General features: G+C 40.4%; 1 protein-coding gene across 2 annotated transcripts in view; it reads left to right on the top strand.

Annotated features, from left to right (window-relative positions):
• LOC122995042 (rho GTPase-activating protein 26-like) overlaps nucleotides 1–25,908 on the top strand; it is a 115,732-nt gene that overhangs the window by 55,650 nt on the left and 34,174 nt on the right. For both annotated transcript variants that reach the window (XM_044369980.1, XM_044369979.1), the window contains exons 7-18: nucleotides 2,659–2,760; nucleotides 2,861–2,971; nucleotides 3,700–3,804; nucleotides 6,610–6,739; nucleotides 7,342–7,442; nucleotides 9,490–9,584; nucleotides 11,035–11,113; nucleotides 12,571–12,607; nucleotides 12,933–12,998; nucleotides 14,301–14,375; nucleotides 14,510–14,594; nucleotides 15,675–15,733. In XM_044369980.1, the coding sequence (XP_044225915.1) occupies nucleotides 2,659–2,760; nucleotides 2,861–2,971; nucleotides 3,700–3,804; nucleotides 6,610–6,739; nucleotides 7,342–7,442; nucleotides 9,490–9,584; nucleotides 11,035–11,113; nucleotides 12,571–12,607; nucleotides 12,933–12,998; nucleotides 14,301–14,375; nucleotides 14,510–14,594; nucleotides 15,675–15,733 (1,045 nt within the window). The remainder of the gene's footprint in view (nucleotides 1–2,658; nucleotides 2,761–2,860; nucleotides 2,972–3,699; nucleotides 3,805–6,609; nucleotides 6,740–7,341; nucleotides 7,443–9,489; nucleotides 9,585–11,034; nucleotides 11,114–12,570; nucleotides 12,608–12,932; nucleotides 12,999–14,300; nucleotides 14,376–14,509; nucleotides 14,595–15,674; nucleotides 15,734–25,908) is intronic.

The raw sequence follows: 25,908 nt of genomic DNA, 5'->3' as shown, positions 1-25,908 counted from the left end.
TTGGTTGGCTTCATGTTTCAGTTGGACTTCCTCGTAGTTGTTGACATGACAGAGCATAGGAGTTGGTTGTCAAACTCAACTGTGGCTGTGATGAGTCAATCCGGTGGCAGGACATGATCCTGTATGAAAGAATTTCATTTACTGCACTGAAAAAAGAAAATCAGTCAGTCATCAGTGAGTAATCATACTGAGAGGACACTGCCACCTGCTGGCTGAAAATGGAAGTGTATTAAAGTTAACTACTGTAAATGCTTCTCTAATGTAAATTTATTTTACCAATAATTTAGGTATAAAATTAACCATGGTTGATGGAAAACATGACATTTGAACTGTGTGTGCACTTTGTGTTTGTTGCACATTTTTAAAGGAAGTTAAAAAAAAAAAAAATCAGGCTTTCTTCTTTAGACTTTTAAACATTCTTAATCAAAGTGAAACTCATAATGAGGGAGGCGGGGGAGTTGCAGCAATCATCACATACATGATTTCCACAGTGAATTTGAAAAAGTTGAGAGAGGCAGACTTCTAACAGAGGCCTTGTTGTTTAAAAGAACGTTCATCATCTCTGATGCGTTCTGCAGCTGTTGTCTGTTCCTCTTCTGGCCCTGAGGACTTTACTTGTTGTTGAAACGGTCTTGGCAATGAAACACCTGTATCATGTGACAGATACTGGGGGTTGACATCATTGGCTTGTCTGAGTACCGACTGACAAGGCATTATTTTGTTGCTTTGTTTATTTCCCTGGCAAACATCTTTTCCAAGAGGAATGGGGAAAAAGAAATTCTCACAAACACAAAGACTGGAAGGTCTGTTTTTGGCTTATCCAGCAAAAAAAATATGACAAATGAAGGTAATTCATCACATTGATGCAGTGCTTCTTGTCGATTTACATCATTACCCACAAAAGGCCATTTTTACAGATGGCATTTTAACTTGTCATAGTAGAAAAACCACTAATAACATTAATTATGGCTCTGTCATGTTCCAGTAAACCATGACAATGACAGAGAACCAGTAAGCACAATAGCAGGACCCTGAAAGTGAAGACACTAAATGGAATACAGCCATTATTCATTTTAATTTTTTTTTTCATTTTTAAACACTTGTGCTTTTCCTACTGTGACATGTCAAAATGTCAAAATGTCTTCAGTGTGGTCTATTACTGTGTAGTAAATAAGCAATTGAATGTTTTTATAGTGATGTAAATCTTCACCAATGGGCATACAGCATGAAGCAACAGCATGTTAAAGGGATAAATATCATGAAATAAACACTAGGACAACATGTCTGAAGGTTCAAAAATTTGTATCATCTTCCAGTATGCAATATATTGTCATATTTCCCAACCTTACTTTCCAGCATCAGTAAAATTAAGATGAAAATACGATATTATTGATAAATGAAGGTTTTCAGGTGAGCATGTTCAGATCTCATCAGTTTCAACAGAACAGATTGAGATGGATCACCAATGAATAGCAAAGCAAAGAAGATTCTAGTTTTACTGCCATTATTAATCATTACTTTTGTTATTGATTTTTTTTTCTAGCAACCAATTGATCAAATAGTCTTTAAAATGTCAGAAAATAGTGAAATATGGCCATAATAATTTAGATCTTCATATTGCTTATTTTGTGTCCAAAACACCAAAACTATGCACAACAGAGAAGCAGCGAAGTCGAGGAAGCTGGAACCTTCACCTGAAAACAATTTCCATCTTTATCCAGTTCAACAAATAAACTGACTGATTTTTTTCAGCACTTCAATACTTAACTGTTCCCTCTTTATATCTTGAACAATGGAAGCACAAAATATATTCTCACTCTATTATGTCCTCACATTTTGGAGCTTCTTCAGAAAGCTCCAGCCTGGTCATGTTATGAGTATGGGATAAAGAAACTTAATAACATTAACAAGCTGGGGGCAGATGTACAGTAATAATACCAGAGGGCCTCTCTAACAGAGGGAGACCCACCCTGATCTACTCCTCCTCTGTTTATGTGTTATCGTCTCTCCTTTTGTTTCCCCGTCTCTCTGTACTGATCCATGTCTCCTCCTTCAACTGGCTTTAATTAGTTTAATGATCTTAACGTGACTGATAATTATAGTACAACCAATAGAAAGAATATGGTCAGAAAATAACTCCTCCTCTTCTTCTTGTATCTGTGTTTCTTGGACATTGGAACACTTTTCAGTTTTTCTCTGTATTTTTCAGTCCCGTACTCTTGAATACACACCCTGTTCTATCTGTCCCTGGTTTATCATCCATCCATCTGTCTGTCTTTTATGTCAGTGAGCTCAGCGCTGATGAAAAAGTCTGTTGTTTAATAAGCAGCTGTGTTCCCCAGAGGAACTATTTTATACCGGACTCCCTGAAAAATGGAAAATATGATGTGCAAGCTAAAGATAAATTCACATTAAGTGAAGTTTGCCTTGCTCCCTGTTCTCAAACCTGCAGCTGTTTTTTCTCCAACTATACAAGCACTATGGTTGATTGCAGATGAGTCCATCCTAATAGGAAAATAATTAAATGAGATGTTTAGTTTATTAACGGCACAGAAATATTGACAATGAGTTAAATTAACTGCGATGAAGCTTTATCATTTTTTCTGCCACCCAATTAAAAGGTTTTTTTTTTGTGTTTGTTTGTTTTATCTGTTGCAGGAAGCCAAGAAAAAATATGACAAAGAGACAGAGAAGTATTGTGCAGTACTGGAAAAGCACCTTAGTCTTTCAGCAAAGAAGAAAGAGTCACATCTACATGAGGTAAGATGTTGGTAAGATGTTGCATCTGATTGGCAATATTTCTCATATTTTTCCATGAATATCAGTAAGTCCATTTTCTCAATTTCCATCCCTGTTGTAGGCGGACAACCAAGTAGATAACGTACGGCAGCATTTCTACGAGGTTTCTCTGGAGTACGTCTTCAAGGTGCAGGAGGTGCAAGAGAGGAAGATGTTTGACTTTGTGGAGCCTGTAAGATGACACTTGTTTTTTTTCTCCTTTTATGTAATATCCCTATTTTTTTTAATGCTTCTCTCCCCCTAGGAGGCTGTGTGCACATGCTCTTTTTCAGCAGTAGTCTGTTTTACATTCATTCACTTTGACATACCCACACCCAGCAGCTGCTCCGTACAATCAGTCTTCTGAAGAGCAACAGAGCTCTTCTACTAGAGTGGTTTGGAGGTTTTGCTGCCTTGCTTGAGGGCACCTCAGTGGTAGTTATTGAGGAAATGAAGACAATTTGTTGCACACAAACCACACAAACCCCACTTTTAACTCTGCAAGAAAGTACATATAAGGTCTTATTCACTGGCTCTGTTTTAAGTTAAGTCTTCTAAAATATTAAGTTTTCTCTATGTCATATGGTAACATTATATTTCACAATTGGCCATTGTTTTTGGTTCGATGAATCTGCTAAATAAAACATGTCTACTTTTTCTCCTCTTCTGTTTTTCTTCTACCATTGTATCTGTTTTTTCTCGACTTTGTGCTCCTTCTGCACCTTCTTTGTCAGTTTCTCCAAATCCTCAACCCTTTCTTCTTTCTTCACATTCTTACACTTTTCTCTCTCCTCCTCCTCCTCTTCTCACACATCTGCAATAATTCCCCATCCTCCTTCTTCTTTTTCCCTTGTCGTCATATTTCTACTTTCCCCTCCTCTCTTCACCTATTTCACCTTCTTGCTGTTTTTGTTCCCTCAGCTGTTGGCATTTCTCCAAGGTCTTTTCACCTACTATCACCACGGCTATGAGCTGGCAAAAGACTTCAACCACTTCAAGACTGATCTTACCATCAGCATACAGAATGTAAGGTTGCACGACGCACAAAACCAACACTTGCCCAAAAAGTCATGTAGTAACAATTGAATTTGAAACTAAAAGTTCACACTAAAACTCTATTCTTATTTACATAACCCCGGTTCTCTGAGTAATATGAGTGGGATGTCTCACTATGGGATGCACGCCTTGCTGCAGCCCTCAGACGCATTAATCTCATTACGCCAATCCTGATTGGCTGGTAAATATGTTCATCCGCATCAGGTAGTACCATCTACCTTAAATAGCTCATGCGGACGACACAGACTCATTCAAGATTAGCACCTCTTCTCACTCACCCAAGTAAGAAGGGTTGTCTGGTGAGACATCTCACTCGCCAGACAAGTCCATCAACCCACAGCAAGAGCCGCTCTGCTGCAGTTAGGACTCCAGGACTGCCAAGTGGGAGGGGCTTTGCTTTGTGACAGGTTTCCCCTTATGAGGATTAGCCCAGGAGACAAACAGCTGATCCGTCCTCCTGAAACCCCTCATCATATCCATATAAATGGGCACAGCATAGACTGGACATAACGTATGCAAACGCTGATCTTCAGGTGGGGCAGCGATAGCCACAAGGTCAATAGGAGAACATGAACCCATCACCTTAGGCACAAAGGCCGGGTTGGGCTTCAGGGTCATCCTTACATCACCCAGGGCAAACTGAGTGCACAGGGGGTGCATCAAAGATGCATGGATGTCACTAACTCATTTAGATGGATTTCGCTAACTCATTTAGCCGAAGCCTGAGCCAGCGACAACACTGTCTTGAGGGACAGGTGTTTCAAGACTGCTTCCTCCAGTGGTTCGCCCATCCCACTGAGGCACCATCCGTCTGGAGACAGGGAGCAGCCTGCGCACTCCCTTCATAAAACAGCAAACCAGCAGGTGTTAGCTTGCTGTTTGTCCCCCAAACCCCAAATGACAGGTGGCGATGGCTGCCAAATACACTTTAACCATGGAGAAGGCTTGTTGATTTTCAATCAGGTCCTGCAAAAATGACAATATAACATCCACCAGGCACTGAAAAGAAATGCGTCCCCCTCTGTGATACCATTCTTTGAACACCCTCCACTTACAGTTATACGGAGACCTAGTGGAGGAGGCTCTAGCATTTTAGATAGTGGCAATCACTCTCTGTGGGAATCCCACAGTTGTCAGATCAAGCCACTCATGGGCTTGATCTGACAACTTAACTTGATCTGAACCTCTGCCCCAAAACAGCAAGTCTCTGCGCAGCGGGAGTTGCAAAGGCTGAGCGTGCAGCATCTGGTATATCCCTCACTCTGGACAGAGTGGGGGATATCAGGGCCAGGGGAGGGAATGTGTAAAAAAGCCTGTCTGGCCAGGTGTGCTCTAGTGCGTCTACACCCAGGGGAGCATCCAGGCTGCGCAGGGAGAAGAACAGCATGCACTACGTGTTTTCTCTTTATGTGAACAGATCCACTGTGGCCCGACCCTAGTGCGCCCATATCTGTTCCACGATCTCGAGGTGCAGAGTCCACTCTCTGTATACTGGCACGCCCCCATGACGTCACCCATTGGTTTCTCATGAGCAGTTTTGGAGCTCAAAGTGGGCAGCTCGGGCCGTCGCTGTCTTGGCAGTGCCTGACGCTGCCTAACTCCTGGCTAATCAAAAAGTGGCAAAGAAGTGGAGCTGAGGAAGGCCGAATGAAGCCTGGTTGCTGAAACAAGCCACCTAGTGGCTGGCGACCTGTCACTCAAAGCAGCCACATCTTTAATTATCCATAACTTTATGGCTTTAAAATTTAAATGGGTGAGTTATAAAAATAAAATTCACTCCCTGTACAGTTGTCATGAAGGGGGAAATTAGCTATAGAGACAAAAAACATTTTTTGTACCAAGCTGTAAAAATGTTTATTTCTACTGTAAAGTTGGGAATTTTAACATGGGGGTCTATAGGGATTGACTCGCTTTTGGAACCAGCCTCAAGTGGCCATTTGAAGAACTGCAGTTTTTGGCACTGCGACATTGGCTTCATTTTTCAGCCCCGGTCGTTGCTGCTTGGTGCCAGCATATTTAACTGAGAGGAATGTAACACCCCCCCCCGACAGTTAATATACGCCACTGATGAGTATGAAAATGATGTAAATCATATGCTTTGGCCTTCGCAGTCACCAGATCTCAACCCAATTGAACACTTATGGGAGATGTTGGACTGACGTGTTAGACAGCGCTATCCACCACTATCCTCAAAACACCAAATGAGGGAATATCTTTTGGAAGAACGGTGTTCATCCCTCCAGTAGAGTTCTGGCAGCACATGGTGGCCCAACGCCATACTAAGACCCTTTATGTTGATTTTTCCTTTAATTTGTCACCAGTCTGTAGCTGTGTTTGAATGAGACTGTGTTGTCCACATGAGCTATTTAAGGTAGGTGGCACTACCTGATGCAGACAAACAAGTTCACCAACCAATTAGGATTGGTGTAATGAGATTAATGCCTCTACGGGCTGCAGTGAGGCATGCATCCCATAGTGAGACATTGAAACGAATATTAAGAAAGAGAACCTCTCCACAGAAAGGGTGCTAGTATAGTTACACCTCCATTTCCAGAAACATTTGGAAATTATAAAGCTTGAAAACTCTATAGCAGTTCTATAGCAATGAGCATTGATTTTCTTCCATAGTTTGTCTTAATGTATCTCTTATTCTGCTAAAAAAAAATAGGTTAGTATAAGGTGTGCTGCTGTTGCATGTTTAGCTTACACAGGATCAGAAAATTCGATAAAAAGCCTACCTGAGGTGTGTGTTCCTCCGTGTTTGTGTTTGGACAGACGAGGAACCGCTTTGAGAGCACACGGTCGGAGGTGGAGTGTCTGATGAGAAAGATGAAGGAGAATCCACATGAACACAAGAGTGTCAGCCAGCACACCATGGAGGGATACCTGTTCGTACAGGAGAAGCGTACGTATCTGCCCACTTCTCTGTGTGTGTGTGTGTGTGTGTGTGTGTGTGTGTGTGCGCGCATGTATGTTACACAACTGACTGTTATCTGTTGTTAAAGCAACAGATGCACTCTTAAATAAAGTGGTCCTACATCTTAAAATGAGTGCACAGTGTAGTAAAAATTTGCACTGTTGTATTAACATGGAAACATGCATGATTATGTGTGTGTTATATTGGTGCATGCATGTTAGAAACATGTTGCTTGTATCTGTCACACATACATACATACATACATACATACATACATACATACATACATACAGTACACACACATCCTGTCAGAGCAGCAGGACAAACAAACTGTAATGAACCTATGGTTGATGAAGTTGAGCCTGACCGTGACAGCAGCTCTGACCACGTGCGATTACCATGGTAACATAGCTGTCTCTGTCTATGTTTTCTCTGACCATGTGACATCACTTGCCTTTTTCTCTCTGTCTTTATTCCTCTCTTCTCCTGCGATCGGAGGCAGGGAGTCTGAAGAGGAAGATGAAGGAGAATTCATGTTTTTAACCTCTTTTTTTTTTATCTCTCTCCATTTCTTTCTATCTCTCCCTCAGGCTCATTTGTGTCTACCTGGGTGAAGTACTACTGTACGTACCATCGTGAGCCTAAGAGGGTCACCATGGTCCTATTTGACCCTAAATCAGGAGGGAAAACGGTGAGTAGCTCTGGCCATTAAAATATACAGTTGAGGTCAAAATGTCACAAAACATTTGACTTATGTGTTTCAATATGTGTCTTTAGCAGTGGAAACATATACAATCAAGTTCGGTACCCACAAACGTTCCACCTATACATATACAACTACCATACTACCATATCTTGGCCTTAGTTTCACTTCCGCCCGTCGTTATGTCATCTGCTTTGAAGTTATTTCTCACCTAGTTCGTCCCACTGGGCTACTCTCCAACACTCATCAACACACTGTGCTCACTGCTGAGCACACAACAAGCTCTCACTGTGTTTGGTATATCTTTATTATTCCCAATACATGGCACAGTGATGCAAGATATTTTCAGGGAAGCTACAGCAGAGTTTAACATCAGAAAACTGTTGAACTATTTAAAATCATCAGCAGTAAATGTCAAGTTTTGCGTCAGTCCTTTCTTGATGCGTGTTACCATTTCCCACCAGTGTACAGTCATACACGGAGATACCCATTTGAGACAACCATTTTCACAACAGCAGCGTTAAAAGAGGAGTGTGCAGTTCCGGCAAAAATGTTTTGAGTAAGCAGCATGACTCCAACTGTTTTCTTGAAGTGCTTTCACCCTTTCCTCCTACGTTCTGAATAAGCCACAGCTGATGCAAGTTCAGGCTTGTTTTCTGAAGGTTGAAGGTAGAATCAGAAGCACTGGACATCACAGAACGATGATCTCTTTGAGTGAAAGAGCACACAAGCAGGATTTTTTTTCCTTCCAAAGTGCCCGGGTCAACATTCAGCAGCTCGGCTACTAGTTACTGACTGAACCCAGTACACTGGCACAAGCTGAGCCTCTGAACTCCAACACAGCAGGACAGCAAGGATGGTATTAACTGAACAAAACATAGAGATCTGAAAGGCACATGGTGAAACTGGCCAGCGGGAAAAAAAGCAAAAAAAAAAAAAGAGCTGCTTGACTGGACTGAAAGGAAAGAAATAAAAGTCATGACATCAGACCTGAGCCCGTTAATGTTTCATAGTAAGACAATCAAACCTGCATGAAATGTTTTTGAGGTAACATTAAATGTGTACACATGGTGCTTCATCACGTGGTATCTAAAAAAACAACAACAACAAAAATGCATGACGTAAATGATATATGAATGAAGTAAACCACAGCACATGAAAGGCAGCAGGGCTGAGTATTTCCAAAAATGGACACACCCTTGTATGTGAAAAATACTGTGCAAGAGTTTTGTTATGCTGAGTATGTCACACTGGTTTAATATAATGGCTTTCTTTGTTACTTTTTTCACATTTTTGCCAAATATTTAGTTGAACTGCATTTGCTCATATTTAAAACATAGAAATAAAGTACCATGACGGCCAGAAATATGAGAAAATTGCATGAAAATTAATTTAGATCAGCTAGATTTTGTCTTTGTGACATACAATATGAAACTACCTGAAATGTCCATGTGGACGTAAGCTAAACCCCATTAGTGATGTGATTTTAACTTAAGATTAGATGGAGTATGCCACTTGCAGTACATCATATACAGTAAGAAGTTTTTCACATTGATTCATTTGCTGTGCTTAAGGCTAACAAGCGAAGTTGTGCCCCTTAATAACTAATATGTGATGGGGTTCAGTCTGAGATGATGCTCAAACATTTGTTATTTCAAGTAGCCAGTTCCTGTAGAGAGTCATGTCTTGTGCCCATTTCACTCTGCAAGTGTTTCCAACAGTATCTGAATGTGCTTCCAATTTAAAATGATAATTAACTTAAATATAATTAAGAAACAGACGAGTCATAAGGAGAGACTCTTTTGTTTTACTTAACTTGTCAGTTTCTGAATTACCAGCCTCTCAGTCATCTCAGATGTCATCCATGATGTGATAAATACCTGTTTGTTGAGAATTCTTCTCTTCTCTGTTGTGTGCAGAGCAAGATGTACTGTGGAGTTGCATCCTGTTTTGAAGTGCTAAACGCCGCTCTGCATGCATCAAAATGATACTTCTCATTATGTTTTCTTTCTTTCTATCTTACTCTCTTTGTCAGGGAGAAGAGGAGAGCTTCACTCTCAAGTCTTGCACCAGGAGGAAGACAGACTCGATAGAAAAGAGGTTCTGTTTTGATGTGGAGGCTGTGGACAGGTGAGAGTGTGTAATATTTTTCTTTGAATGATGGACTTGCCGCATAATTCTTTGACCTTCTTTTGACATACCTCCAACTGCCTGTCTCTTATGTTATTTAACTTTATTTCTTTATCAATAAGAAACATTAAATTTTCTTTATGAAAAAGACACAAGCTGTGTTGTATTCTTGTTGTTGTTAATCATGGAAGCATCATGTCGAACAGTGTTTTCATGCAACACATTTCAGCCACATTGCTCTGATCCCGCCATCACTTCAGTGACTGGCATGAAGTGTTTTTTTACACAGTGTAATTACAGCCAACAGACACATAGGGGTGCTGTTCAGTTGATTTACACCTGGACATGGGACATAGTGGGTGTTTGTCCTGTCAGGCTGGATCCCCTGCCAGTTCTGCTTCCTACACTCCTCCTCCTCCTCTTCTCCCCCCCACCCCGCCTACTCCTCCTCAACTTCAACCTTCCCTCATTGATTTCAACTCAACTTCCCATCATCCCATCCTCTTGTTTCTCGTTCTCACATTATGCCTTTATTTATATTAATGGTGTGTGTACATCTGTTGGTGTGTATTTGTTTTAAGCAGTAAATGGAAATGCTCATGACTTTTCCTCTGACAGTGTGTTTATACATAAAACATTTTGTTGTGCAGACTTGCGGAAATGCATTAGATTAAGTAGATTTTTGTAAAAGTTTGTGTTGTTTTGAACGTATTTGTTTGTGTATCCAACCGCAGACAGTATGTGGCTGTGCACATGCATCTGTGTGTGACTGTGTGCTGGATGGTGTGTCATGACTGAAGGACAGTGTGTAGATTGGTGTGTTTGTGAGTGTGTGTGGAGGGGGTTGCAGTGCTGTGGCGGTGACAGTTGAAGGTGAATGTACTTTTAGAGACAGGGTGACAGACTGTATATGACTGATTGGAAACCTATAGAGGACTGAGATGGACATGACTAATGAGGCTGTGTGTGTGTTTGTCTGTGTGTGTGTGTGTGTGTATGCGTGCACATTCAAGGTTGCCCATATCAAGGTGATTTTCCATAGTGCATTAGACAAATGTATCCTCTGTAGGTTAAATATGCTTTGCTCTTAAATAAGACTTGAGATTTGTATGCAGGGATCCTGGCAGCACATGGTGTCATCAGAAAAGGGGTATCAAGCCTTTTCAACAAAGTGTTTTGAATCAAGTATTTTATTACTCATTATCTAAACAGTTCTTTGAATGAATAGAGATTTTTTTTTCAGTTGAGCAGCTCCTTGTTTTAAGTGTGATGTCATGATCACAGCTGTAGTTTGTTCTAAAGGCGTACATGTATTTGCATGTTTATCTTTGTGTGTGTTTGGTGAGTATTTGCGAGGTTTATTGATAGTATGTCACAGACAATTTGCTACTGACCTCGGTATTTGTTAAGTCAATTTGCTTTTTGTCTGCTTGCATGTGTGTGTGTGAAGGTCGGGAGTGATCACCATGCAGGCTCTGTCAGAAGAAGACCGCAGGTTGTGGATGGAGGCCATGGATGGGAGAGAACCGGTAGGTTGCCACGGTTACCGGTTTGTTCTTATGTGACAAAGACGGAGACAGAGAGGCAGATAGACAGTGTCAGAGACAGTGATGGACAACATGTCGTCTGTGCAAAAAAAGCTCTAATAATGTAAATCATTTTTGTAAACTTCAGCAGCTTTCCCTCAGTGCATACATAGCATGATGTGCCACCTAGTTTACATCATTAATTTTTAATTGATTTTTTTTTTTTTTGCTTTGTACTGTTTGTTGTTGTGCTGTTGTATGTTTTGATTGTAATGGCCTACAGATGCAAATTAGCTTCAAGCTAACTCTGGTGCAGTGCATCATTTATGCTTAATACTGCACACTGTACTGTTCAATAAATCAAATCAAATACTCAACATTATATGCAATAGACACAAACCAGTGGTTCTCAAGCAGAGGCTCAGGATACCTCTTAGGAGTTGCTAAATCTGAGGGGACACAAGATTATTAATGGGACAGGAAAGGACAAAAAAAGACACAAAATTGTAAGTTTTCTTAAGAAAATGTTTATAATCTTTGTTTTTTTCTTGTGAAATACCCAGTAGTTCAACTGCTTCAGGCCTTTAGCAATGATATATTTTGAGGAGGTTAGAAGGGAAAATCAGTCAATCAAGTCTTTGATGGAGCTGCTCACAACTCAAAGCCATACTTAATGCGACCTGTGATGAGAGGTTGCAAATAGACATAGATAAAAATGTTTGAAAGTTGATTGACAGCTAGTCTTCCCAAAACTCATTTTATGCCTTGAAAACGACTTAATATACAGCTTTTCGCCCTAAGGCTGGAAGTGTGCTGCTTTCCTCACTCTCATTTAGCCATGTTCGTGTCCCAACACCTCCCTCATCCTCGTGTCTACATTCAGATGTGCAAAGGTAATCAGCATCCACAAGCTTCAACAAGCAGTTGCTGAGCTCAGGCAATCTGCAATAAAAAAAAAAAAAATGTTGATGTTCACATTTCACACTTAAGCTCTTCCCACATTTATCTTTGTTAAGACTTCCCTGCTCTGTGGCTGCTGCTACTGTACATTCACCACGAGAGTCAGTCCAAACTCACCACTGACTACAGCTTCTGTGCATGATGCAACCACACCAAGTCCAACTTGTCCTGAACATAAAGGTGTACACAGAACTCTAACCTTTCCGTTACCATGGAAACTGAAGTTATGAAGATTGCAAACAATAAATGTGACGTTTGTGTATGTTCCTCAATATCTTGATGAATCGCAGTTTTTCCTCACAAGTGAAATTAGCAGCGTTTGCTAAGAAACATTCAAATCCTAATAGGCTGAAGTAGAAAAAAACAGCACAACAGCATATATTTTTTGCTGAAATGTGGACTACAAATTGAATGTACAAATATATCCAGCCCTCATTAGATGTAATTGTTAACATAATTTTCTAGCTAAAGGAGTTGATGTGTTTTGTTTTTTTTTGCAGGTGTACAATCTGAACAAAGACAACCAGGCTGAAGGATGTAAGTAGCTTTAATTGGGATTCATTAACTGTTTTTAAGGGCACAGAAGTAATTATTGTTATCATCTGACTGTCTGTATTGGCAGGGCTATGGTGAGAGAGGGCATGGATGTTACATTTAAATACAAATATTCAAAAACCTCTGTATGTTTGTTTTTTTTAACCAAAAAATAAGTTTGTAATTCAGTTTCACTAAAATATGTGGTTTGCACTCTGTTATAATCTTGTTGTGTCACCATTTTCACATAGAGGGTTATCGTATAATTGTTCACTGTCTCACTTCACTGCGTATCTCACACTCATTCTGTCGTCTCTTTCTCCATCAGTGGCCCAGCTGGATGTGATTGGGTTCAACGTGATGAAAAAGTTTATCTATGCAGTGGAGACTCGAGGTACAATGTTAACTCAGATCCTTTTTTCATTCTTTCTGGTCTTTGGATTTCCTGCTTCTCAATACTCTGTACGCTTCAACCTAAATTGAGTACAGATCTGTGCTCTTTATGTCCCAACACAGTTGTACAGAGTACAGACTCCAGCCAACATCACAAGATTTACAATGCTTGTTTATATCTCACTTTATATTTATATCTCAGTTACTTGCAGTGTTCTCACGGTAATTAAAAAAAACATATGTAGGATAATGCACACATGTAAACATAGACATGTGCTCTTACTATTATATAAAACAGCAAAGTGGCAGCTTCTTATTTTTTTGACATAATTAGATCTATGATAAATAGACAACTACTATTTTGCATACTGTGGTGGATAGTAAAAATCAGTAGTTGTTAAACAATCTGTGGACAATCTGAGCAGAGGAAATTACCGATAAGAACAACACAGTGCTTACGGAAGAACCTCTCTCTTAAACACAAGCTGTTGGTGGAGGGAGTTTTGAAACGACAGGTGTCAAAGGTCATCAGTGGGATTTAAACCCTCCATCCTCTGAGTATGTTATCTTGTGATGCATCTGGATGTTCCTGTCTCCTAAAATGTCACAGTAAAGGTCCACATGTGCAATATCAGTACTTTTCAACTTGTCCACTCAGAGCATCCATTATGACACATTCTTCGGCTTCGCTCGGCAGACGCATTTACATTTAGATTGTACATAATGATGGCTTTGTGTATCTGAGCTGCCAGCATCATTCTTTACATAAGGGAAATCTATGGAAATGACATTGATAAATCAAATGTTACGGTTAATGTACATGTATTGAAATGCAAAAAATACCTGAATTGCTGAGTTTATTACAGTAAACTTGGCTGGATGTCATCCTCCTGAAATTCATGCTGAGTAATGGTTAGCTATTAGCTATTTGATTTTCTTGATTCTTGATTTTTGACAGATTAATTGACTGGTGGTGTTTTTATGGTGCCAAGTTTAAAAACACCTCCTGCGTAATCATGAAGGAGTGGCACCATTAATGCCTTGTTCAGCTGTGGTTCCTGATATTAAACCAGGAAGCCTGTGCCTGTGGTTTTTTTTTTTCCACACTGTGTATTTTAAGATTGAGGATGAATTAACATTTGACTGTAAAAGGTACCTTGCTAATGTAAATTACCTTTATCTTCTGTAATTTCAAATGCAGCAAATGTACAATACTAAAATAAGACAGCAGATGTGTAAATATTACATTTTGTTGGTTCAATATTTCCATGGAACAAGTAAAGGAGCTCTTCTCTCCTCTCAGGTATTGATGAGCAGGGATTGTACAGAATCGTTGGTGTCAGCAGCAGAGTACAAAAACTACTGAACCTCGCAATGGGTAAACAGAAAAATACATACAAGAAACACACACACACACATTCATTTAGTCAATACATTTAAAATAATCTATACATTTGAATGCATTTCTTCTTTCTCTCTCTCTTTTTTAATCCCCCTATTTTTGTTGATCAGATCCTAAGACATGTGCTGATGTGGAGCTGGACAGCCCAGAGTGGGAGATTAAGACTATGACTAGTGCTATCAAGCACTATCTCAGGTTTGTGGCAGTTACATAAATGTTACATAAATGCACACAAGGTATAAAAACAGAAATTCTTCTAAAACAGCTATACAAAGTTCTGTAGTTATGAAATTTCCCCACTGTTCTACTCAGACGTATTTGTCATAAGATTGTGTATTCAAAGATTAAGGTTGTGTTTAACCTCAAAGTTTGTCTTTTCATGACTCTTAATTATTCCTCTCATTCTGAAATTACAGCACTTTTCTGCTCTTTTCACTTATAATACTTGAATAAATGCATATTATTGGTTTCAGTTTCTGCCTCTTGTACAAAACAGATTTCTGGCTTGAATTGAAACTCAATAAATTCATTTTTTTAAGTTCATCTTTTCCATTCTTACATTAGTTGCTCTACTTTCTTGTTAAGCCTGTTTTATGTATTTTATAAACTTTTTTATTTACCCAGAGAGGGCTGATGCTGATCTTTTTATAGCAGGATTCCACTTTATATTCACTCAGTTGCGCACAATCATACATTCCCAGTACAACCACAGTCTTACCTGCTGGCTGCTGTATAGCATTTGATGGTTAAATTACTTCCTCAAGAGCATCTTAACTGTGGGTGGCCAGGACTAGGCAGCTAAATGAAAGGAAAAATGCATGACGGGAAAGAGGAGTATTGGTGTTCAAGCTGTGCTCAATCTACTATACCTGAATGAATCCACACTGTACTGCGCAAATGTTCACATATAGACACATTCACGCACATATACACACATGCACTTCATTGACACATAAATGGACAGATTCACAGAAAGACCTCAGGTCAGGCCTCATTGAAAACCAGCAGGAGCTATTACAGTCCTCAAGCAGCAGTGATAAACTGATATCCAGCTGTGCAAGCGGGCATGGCAGAGAAAAAAAGACGAGAAACCGACTATACAAGATGAGGCGAGAGGAACAAGAAAGGTTTTTACCTCTCTGATCTTAGTTAGATGAGTGCTCATCCAGAACTATTTAGATTTATTGATTTTCACAAGGCAGCCAACCTTGAGCTCTCGTTCAATTTTCCAAGCTGACATTCTCCACCTGACTTGTCCGTCTCCTGTGTTTCCAGAGTGCTTCCTGCTCCTCTCATGACCTACCAGTATCAGAGGAGCTTCATCAAAGCTGCCAGTGAGTATTTTTCTTTTATGTCTTATTTGCCTGTCAAATGTGACCCTGTGGAGTTCAGTTGGCAGAACATAAGACAGACTCTCCTGCAGTTTGAGGTTGTTAGATTCCCACTGAGGTTACCCATATAAACACATACATGACCATATGGTTTACAAACTGCTAAGAAGGAGAATCCTTAAGTAACCTTTGGTTTGTTAAGTTATGTCGTTGTGTACAGTTAATGAATGGACTGAGTATGGATTGTAATTATTTAATTTTTGTAATAACTTAGACAGAGATTCTTTGTCCTCTTCTTTCCCCGTACCAATGAATGTCTGTATGAAGAGATATTTTAAGCATTCCTCCTCAGTTTAATTTGGAAAATATGAATCATCATGTGAATGAGGTCATGACTTGCTATTAAACTAGTTACCGGCTGCAAATAGAGGGTTCACCTGCTGAGATACCAGCACACACACTGTGCCACTGGGACGCTTTTGTCTGTCTATTTGCTCTGGTAGTTGAACCCCCTGACTGTTGCTTTATGTTGTGTGTGACACACAGTATGTTACCGACCTGCTGTGTGCACAGTTTTTATACAATATTTATATAAGTTTCAAATTACACATGAAGAGGAAAGGCCCGGGGAGCTGATCTAAAAGTGACAAACTAGTAAAAGTTAAAGTGTTTAGGTTTGTTTGGTCAAATAGCAGCTGCAAGAATTTCCTTTTTTTTAATGGGTGCGGTGTATTGAGTCAGGACCTTTAAGACATTCGACTGTCTTGATGATAGATTGGCTTAAGTCTCCAACACTCAGTGTAATCATTGCAATGTATTACAGGTTCTTGTCATGTGGCTGCTAGGATACAAAGTAAAGCAGAAACTGGGATAGAGTCTTTTCATGATGATTCTTCACAGCAAAATATAATATTTTGTACATCTAGGCTTTGTCTGGCCTTGTTGATTTACAGTAGTTAAGTTTAGTTAAGCCTGTTTAGTTTGGCTTTGTATGGTCTGATCCAGTGCCATGTTGTTACTGTATCTTCTTTTTACTGAAAAAAAAAAAAAGGTTTATTCTAGAAAAGCTCAGTTTCAGTTCAGTCCAGGCCAGTCTAGTCAGGTCTACTGTGTTACAGAAAGTGTCAATGACCTGTTTTCTTTGTTTGTCGGTAGCTAAGCTAAGAAAGCTGAGCTGACAGGGGAAGGAACTTCAGGAAATGACCGCGTGTCTCTGGCAGCGCCACCAGGAAATGGCTCCATAGTGAGGCCAACTGGAGAGAAAATGAGAAAAGTGTGTTGATGTGTGTATTAGGAGAAACGAGTATAGCATGGCAGTTAAGAATGCCAATGTGGCTGGTTTGATACCAACTTAGGCCACCCATGCAATAATGCATGTATTCATGGTTTTGTAAGTCATAAAATATAAAGTGTCCCTGCCAACTGGAATTTGTATAAGTTTACAGATTTATATCTCTCATCCTGCCCTGATTTTTTCCTTCTGTTAAACTTATGCTCTCTCTTTTTCCCCCACCATTCATCAGTTTCTGTTTGTGTGGGTGTCTGCATTTGCATGTCATGAATTTGTGTGTATGCAAGAGTGCGTGTGAGTGCACGTTTGTATTTTATCCAAGGCAGAATTTTTGCAGAAGCAGCGGGGTGTTTTGAGGCCAGCCTCCTCAGTTGAACTCTCTCTTTCAGTTCCTCCCTCTCTCCTCCTCTCCCTCACGCACCCTCTCCTGCTCCGCCCACCACCCTGCTCACAAACCTCATCTTCCTTCTCCTCCTCATCTCGGCTTACTCTTTCCCATCTAGTGCTTCTCTGGTTTTAAATGTCTGATTTAAATAGAGAGCAGAGGCAAGAAGAAGAAAAGGAGGAAGCGGAGTGGAAAAAGAAGGAATGAAAGAGAGAGAAAGACACAGAGGAGAAGGAGGAGGAAGGGTGGAGTGCCACCTGGATTTCAGATACCTGCCTGAGGCGTGTGCCAGCAAGAAAACACACATACAATAATTACTCTGGCTCCAGTCATTGGAGTTTGCTTGCAGTGTCTCTTTCTCATTAATTCAGCAATCTTCTTCTTCTGTTTCACCTTTGATTTTCTCATTTTATTACTCCATTTCCCATCTGACATTTCCCATTGCTTAAGATGCCTGAATTCCATCAGCTTTTTTCATTTGGCTTCATTTTCCATAAGGTGAAAGTTTTTTGTGAAGGCCCTAAAAAGCTGGATTAAACATTATTCACTATTACCATTACTGCAGTTTATTCTTTATAACCTTGTACATAAAAGAGAGAGATGAAAGGGTGAGAGATTATAAGGGAGTGAAAAATGATGGCCATGAGTAGAGTGTTTAAGGCTAGTGTTCAGTTTGTCATTGAGAGTCTAACCAGCATGACACATATTTCACAGACTTTAAAAGGTCCCATCCCTATTTTCAAACAGACTAGCTGACAGTTTCTTTCAATCCAGGGATCTAGAGGTCTCGTCTGTGTTGGTTCACAATCGACTTCAGATCAACTCAAAAAACCTGACCTGCAGTCATAGACATGGCCAGAATTGATCATTAATCAATTGCCTTTCCAATTCCTCAGGAATGATTAATTTCTTTAACTTCAACAAAATAATAATGTATAACACAATCAACAGTTAATTAATTTCTGAGTAAGTGAAATTAAATGTGAGGGACTTTTACATATAAATGAACGTCTATTACATTCAAGCCCTTGCCAAACAAGTTCACGCAATGCTAATTAAGCTTATCTCTGCCAGATTAATCTCTCTGTATTTCACAGTATACAGAGTTTTTTAATCTGGTGTCTCGTATGACATTCCTGCACTGGCGCACCAGTAATGATGTGTTTTATGTCAACCAGCAATGATTGGTTTCCTCTTAGATTTACTGGTGAAATTACATCATGTTCAGCATCTTGACCCATCCCGATGGCTACTCGGCCCTTGGGTACTTTTGTTGGACTGCAAGGCATACTGGGTATCCATGGATAAAAGGTGTTGTTGATGCTGTAGGACTGTTAATGTGTCACTTTGTTTTAGTTTTAATATTTTTTCAGGCGAGAAAGTAACCATTTAGATTCACAATATGTGGTCAGTTTATTCAAATAACACCTATTTGGAAATTTACATTACATTTACATTTTCAGAACTATGAGGAGCTGACTAGACCATAGATTTCTAGGGTCTATGGAAATGTCTATGTAGGGTCTTTGGAAATCTATGGAAAACACGAGTCAATAATTTAGAATGCTTTTTGTGCATGAATGGATGTAGGCAGTGTTGCTTCTTGCCAGGTGGTGTGATTTCAGCTTGCATGTAAAACAATGGTCAAACATTATGTTTTCTCATCACCTGCATGATTATTCTGATTATTTCTGACAGTGATGCCAGACAGTTCCCGGCATGCCTTTCAGCTTCACAAGAAACAGACTACACAGAATAGGAAATTGAAGACTGGAGAGTTAGGCTACTTTCAGCCGTCACTCAACCCTGAAAAGTCTGTCTATTATAGAAGTGAATGACGTGTACCTTTTGCATACAAAGCTAGCTTTCAATAGACACATGCCACTTTCAGTTTATCTGCAATTGTTGAGAGCAATAGTTGCTTTCACTGATGGTAACTCTGCCCAAGATTTCAAATAAAAATTAGCTGAAAACAGCTGCCTGCTGGCTGGAAACGGGGTTGATGAGAGCGATGAGAGTGAACAAAATAGTAAAGTTCCGAGCCATAAAACCAAAAAAATGACTAAAGTGTTATAAAACTCTGTAGCATTGAGCAGAACTGCAGCTTCGGGTGATAATTATCTGTGCGTTTGTCACGAAAAGTGATCCCTTTCATATTACAGTAAATAGAGAAATATTGATTGTGCAGCTTTATTGATACTGCATGCACGTACAGTGTAATAGCTTGTGAAGAAAGATGGCATCTTTTCAAATTAAGCCACAAAATATCCTTAATAATCCTTAAGAACCATAATTCATTTATATCTTTCATGAAATAGGAGATGTTTTACCCTATGTTGCATGGATTTTATTTGAGATTATGTGGTCTCTTCAAATTTTGCACAAAATGTGTGACATTCTCAGAATACATGCCATAATATTAATAGGAGTAACCATGGGTATTTGGTTGTAAATGAAAAAGTTTACTTAATGGTAGATATCTTGTATTTGTACAGTTTGGTTCATTTTTGTGTATGCCATACCTATACAATTCCAAGCAGGATGTAAAAGATAGGATTTGGCATATACAGGGGATGTCAAGTATGAATAATGAATAATAAGAAAGTAGAACAGGTGGTGGTGCTGGAGTTTGTTAAGGATCAGCCGATGGTCAGCAGATGTGGCAAGCCTCTTGAAGTAATGCACGCTTCATTTACTGTATGTTGGTGTGTACGTGTTTGCTTTCCCAACTTTGATTGTAAAAGTATGTACTCCATACATAATCTAAATCCTCTCTTGCTTAAGAAATGCACAGATGAAATTTTAATGATGTCAAGACCCTGTCTTGTTTTCAGGATTTTCCATAGCTATTTTGAAGCCAGGAGCCATAAAGAAGGTGGTATATTACATACATATATGCTTGGTTTCAGACAAGTTAAAATACAGACATGACCAAATTCTTCTTGTGACCAGAGTTGGTCACAGTCATTAATAGGCTCCAACCATGGTGAGAAAGATTAAGCACTATATCAGCAGCACAAATAATAGCTTTGAAATGATTAAAATCATTTCAAAAAATAGGAATACTGGTTATGTTCTAATTATCTAATAGCCCAGGCTAAAGGTGCAAGTACCAGTGTGAATATAACTGATGACAGGACAACTATGCTTCTCCATTCAAAATACAGTAGTGTCAGTGGAACCATGCTGGCTTTTATTCCTTGTATTAAAAAAATAAGGTTTTCTCTGTTCCAAGTACATTTGAACTTATATACAGGCAACACATTTCAGTTGCAGAAAGAACCAAATTTATGCTTTCTGAGGGGACGAGTCACACTGCCTTCTGCTCATTACAATGGACAAAACATTGTTTTTCTAAATTGTGAAATTCTTAAGTTATTTGGTGGCATACAGAAAATTCTCTCATTCTGTCAACCCTGTATGTTCACCACATTGTGAAGTGTTGCAACTAAATTCATGTGTGTAGGGGACATGCAAACAGCCGTGTATGACTGTATTCAGATGTATGCATCACGATAGAACAGAAAGGAATGCATACTGGGAACATAGTATCTTTATTTTTTCATTTGAGGGTCTCAAATTCAAGGTTAGAAAGAGAAAAAGTGACTTTAAAAGGTTGTCTGTTAAGTGATGGATGAGTTGGAGGCTGCAATGATTGATGACTTCTGCTTTTTGTAATCACTTGTGACTCAGCACCATAGCTACTGACCAGTGTTACACTGACGTTCAGACTGCAGTTCGTGCATATGTATTTTGTTTTGTGTATTTGTTTTTGTCTTTTTTCTAAAAAAAAACACAGCTAATATCCTTGTTTATTTTATTGTGAATAATTTTAAGAGATTTTCTTTTGATGCAGGGATGAAATTAGATAGACCCTTTGCAGTTGCTTGACATTATGTGATGTGAAATGGAGCAGAGTTGTAAAGTAAGCCAAGCAATAAGTCAAATACCAAAATATTTTGTATTTCTGTATGCCATTTCATGCATGTGCAGTCAGTCAAACCAAGTACATGACAACTTCTGTGTTCGTTGATTTGAGCTCATATGGCTTGGTATTACAATCCTGCATTATAATCGGCATTCCTTTCTTGGGGGGGGGGGGGGGGGGGGGGTAAATGCTTCACTGGGGTCATCAGGTGTGCACCCTCCTTCCTTTGTGTTTCATTGATAGGCCCACACAACAACTTCAAGAGGATTAGTCGAGTCCAGGTTTCTTCTGTTGATGATGCAGTCCTGTTTATTTGGACTGTAAATCAAAAGTAGCAGCAACAGAACTTCAGGAGGATCAATCGAGTCCAAGTTTCTTCTGTCAATGATTCAGTCCTGTTTATGTGGACTGTAAATCATAATCAACAGCAACAGAACTTCAGGGGAATCCGTTGGGTCCAGGTTTCTTCTGTCAGTTATTCAGTCCTGTTGATGCAGACTGTAAATAATAACCAGTAGCAACAGAACTCAAGGAGGATCAGTCGAGTCCAGGTTTCTTCTGTCAGTGATTCAGTCCAGTTTATGTGGACTGAAAATCATAACCAGCAGTAGGGGTAGGGGTAGAAGCTTCCCTGGGGTCATCAGGTGGGCACCCTCCTTCCTTGGTGTTTACTTGATAGGCCCATGACACCTCCAGAGGGCTCCCTTTCAGCAGCCTGCTGGTTGACATGGCCAGAAACCCCCTGCAGCCAACCTCCACAGGGAGCACCTGTGTTCTCTGGCCCTTTTATTTTGCTTCAGTTGCTAGATCGGAGTACTTCAGCTTTTTGTGTTTGTACGCTTCACCAACTGTGTCCTCCCATGGCACCATCAGTTCTATGATGAACAGGGCCTTTTGTGAGGCCGACCATAGGATCAGATCTAGCCTTGAGACTGGTTGTAATGATCTCCAGTGGAAAGGTGAGCCTCTGGTCTAGATCGACCTTCATCTTCCAATTCTGGGCTGTATCCAGTAGGCTTGATTCTTTGCTTGCAGTTGACCTCTTTGGTACCTTTCCTGCTAGTACAAAGGCCATGGTGTTTGAGAAGCCAGGCGCTGGGGGAGACAGGGCATTGTTGTTAATCCTCCTTTCCTCCAGCACTAGTGCCAGGTGCTGAAGGACCTGATTGTGCCTCCAGGTGTAGCGTCCTTGGTACATGATGGGTCTTAGCCAAGCCATGGTTCACGTTCTTGGGACTGGGAAGAATATTGTTGATGGCTTTGATGATGAAGCTCAGTCTGCCTCTTTCCATTTCCCAAAGATCAAGCTTCTGGTGGTTTTCCCATCTTGTCCATTGGCCCTGTTTTGCCTGTGAGACTGCCTTTGCGAATTGTTCTTCCTCCTCCATGTGGGTCTGTTTATGCCTAGCCCAAATCTGCCTTTTCCATGCTGCTCTTGGCCCACAATATCTCCATGCCTGAGAGCTGATTTGGTCTGTTGTACCACCTCGAATGGGTTTCACTTTCTGCCTGCTGCCACTCTGGAAGCTGCCGCCCATGTTGTGGCATCCAGGCATCATGTCCAGCCTTACCTTGGAGCATTTGTGTTCTTCAGTGAGGCCAGTGATATGCAGTTCCAGAGCCCCGTTCCCATACAAGCCGATATTGCCGAGGCATCATGGGAGTCTTGACTTATTTCTTGATCTATGTACTGACTGTTCTCTCCAGCTTCTTGATTTGGTGATCGGAACCTCATAGATCGTCAGAGGCCACATCAGACGGGGAAGCAATCCAAACTGCAGGCACCAAAGATGCAATTTACCTTTGATGGTTTCTTCCTTCAATTGCCCATTCTGGTCTGAGTCCTTAAGGCTTGTATTGTACCACCATCGTAAGCTCTTGATTAGCATTTCTGATACTGTTAGTACGGATGTTCTGTCAGTGTGGAATCTCTGATCTGTGAGCTTTCCTGTGATAATGGAGATGGTCCTGGACTTGCTGGGCTTCGTCCATGCCCATGTTATGTTGGAATTAAGTTTTTCCAGGAGTCGCTTTTTACATGCGATGGTTGTGATCAGAGTGGTTATGTCATCCATATGGGCGTGGATGGGAGGTAGTTGTTACTGCAGGCGTTCTCCTCCTACCACCCATTTGCATCCGGCCATGGTAAGGGCTAGTAGGGAGATGGTGCATCCTGCCATTATTCCTATTTCCAGGGATTGCCAAGACATGGTGTATTCTGATGTTGTGAGGCACAACTGCAGATCTTGAAAATCGTTTCTGCCCAGTTTTGTGATGGTCACTGGAACATATAAGAACTCAAATGCTGTCCAGAGAACAGCATGTGGGACAGATCCAAAAGCATTGGCCAGGTCGAGGAATACAACACAAAGGTCTCTTCCCTCCTTTTTTGCAGCCTGAATCTGATGCCATATCATGGTTGAATGTTCTAAGCACCCTGAGAAACCTGATATAGCAGCCCTCTGTACTGAGGTGTCAATCAAGTTGTTGTCTCTCAGATAGGTTGCCATCCTTTGTGCAACAATACTGAAGAAAATTTTCCCTTCAACATTCAGAAGATTTATTTGCTAGAATCGATCGATATCCAAGGCATTCTTCTCTTTGGGGATTAATACTCCCCCTTCTCTTTGCCATGCTTTTGGGAAGTTTTTCTTCTATCACACCACCTTCATTAACCTCCACAGAAACTTCAGGACATCTGGAATGTTCTTATACAGCTGATAGGGAACTCCATTTGGTCCTGGAGCTGACACTGTCCTTGTCTTCCTCACAGCTTTCTCAACTTAGCTCCATTTAGGAGGGCTGTTGTCACACTGGTATTCTGGTTGAGGAATGAGTGGCATGTCAGGAGGTATGTTCCCTATTTGACACTTGGAGTGCTCCGCTTCAAAACCTTTCTACCCCATATTCATCAATCAGGTCGCTCATCCTCTCCAGCTTCTCTCCTGTTCCTTGAAGTCCTTCCAGGATCTTTCTCAGATTGCTATGACGGTTTCCCACTCTTTTTTTGGCTGCAGGACTTCACATGTGCTCTGTATCCTTGGATCTTCTTCTCCAGTACATGTTGTATCTGGATTGGTTCTAGGTTCTCAGATGGTGTGGATGAATTACCTTCCTCTACAACTGGGACATTGATGCTCGGTAGACTGTGAGTTGTGTCCTGCCTCTGAGCTTCACCAGACTGACTTGATACAAGATCCTAGTCTCAACTGCTTCAGCACGTAAGGGAGCCTGCTGTCATGGGTAGCTAGCCCATGACAGCCCTGTTGGGGTCTTTTCCTCCCGTCCACTGTCTTTCCAAGCTGTCACATGGTCTTGCTTTCAAAGCAGTTACTGGTTTTATCCAGCAGATCAGTTGAACTCATAGAACTTGGTTTTATAATCCCACATTATAATCGGCAATCATTTCTTGAATGGGAATAGGGGTAAACGCTTCTCTGGTCATCAGGTGGGCAACTTCTCTCCTTGGTGTTTCGTTGACAGGCCCTCGCAGCTACAGAACTTCAAGAGGATCAGTCGAGTCCGGGTTTCTTCTGTCAGTGATTCAGTCCTGTTTATGCAGACTGTAAATCATAACTGACAGCAACTGAACTTCAGGAGGATCAGTTGAGTCCAGGTTTCTTCTGTCAATGATTCAGACCTGTTTATGCGGATTGTAAATCATATCAATCAAGAAAAAGTTTGCCATTTTTGGAAAGCTTGTCATGCCATGAGTGATGAGATGAGAAAATCGATACCACTAATGTCTGTATGTTAAGTATGGCGCTAGAGCAAAAAGGTGATGAGTTTAGCTTAGCATAAAGATTGTAAGCAGGGGAAACAGTTACTTTGGTGCTGTCCAAAGTTGAAAAATATGCAAACCAGCACATTTAAAGCTCTCCAGATTATTACGTTGTATGTTGTTTGTTTTAGAAGGACCTACTTGCTCTAACTATTTATTGGCAAACAACAGCCATGGCAGTGACTGCCTAGAATCTTGTAGTCTCCATGAAGTTGCCAGGCAACCAGCGGGGACACTGAACATCAGAGCTGGGCAGACGGTTATGCTGCATCAAGTTACAACATGTCACTTTCTGTTTTTGTGCAAATTAAACTAATGAGAAACAAAGTGTTAATTAGTGAGCTTTAGAGGGGCTGGTAAATGCATTTTTGAACTTTGGACAGAGGCAGGCTTGCTGTTTCCCCCTGCTTCCAGTCTTTATGCTAAGCTTAGCTAGTTGTCTCATGACTCTAGCTCCATACTTAACACACAGACATAAGATTGATCTCACTCTTGGCAAGAAAGCAAGTACGAATATGTTCCAAAATATCAAATTATTCCATTGACACAGCATAGTGTTTCAGAAATATGATTATCTTTGCTATTTGATCTAATTAATTGTACGTTATTTTGTTTTTGTATTAGCATAGCATCTACAGCACTTACTGACCATTGGCCATCACACCAAATACTGACCATATATTCAACAAATGGTAAATGGACTGCACTTATATAGCACTTTTCTACCTTAGTGAACAAAGCACTTTTACAATTTTTGCCTCTCATTCACCCATTCTCACATACTCACACACCA

The sequence above is a fragment of the Thunnus albacares genome, chromosome 13 (assembly GCF_914725855.1).
Source record: "Thunnus albacares chromosome 13, fThuAlb1.1, whole genome shotgun sequence".
Classification (NCBI taxonomy): Eukaryota; Metazoa; Chordata; class Actinopteri; order Scombriformes; family Scombridae; genus Thunnus; species Thunnus albacares.
The sequence above is the reverse complement of the archived record's forward strand: the minus strand, read 5'-3'. Positions and strand labels throughout refer to the sequence as shown.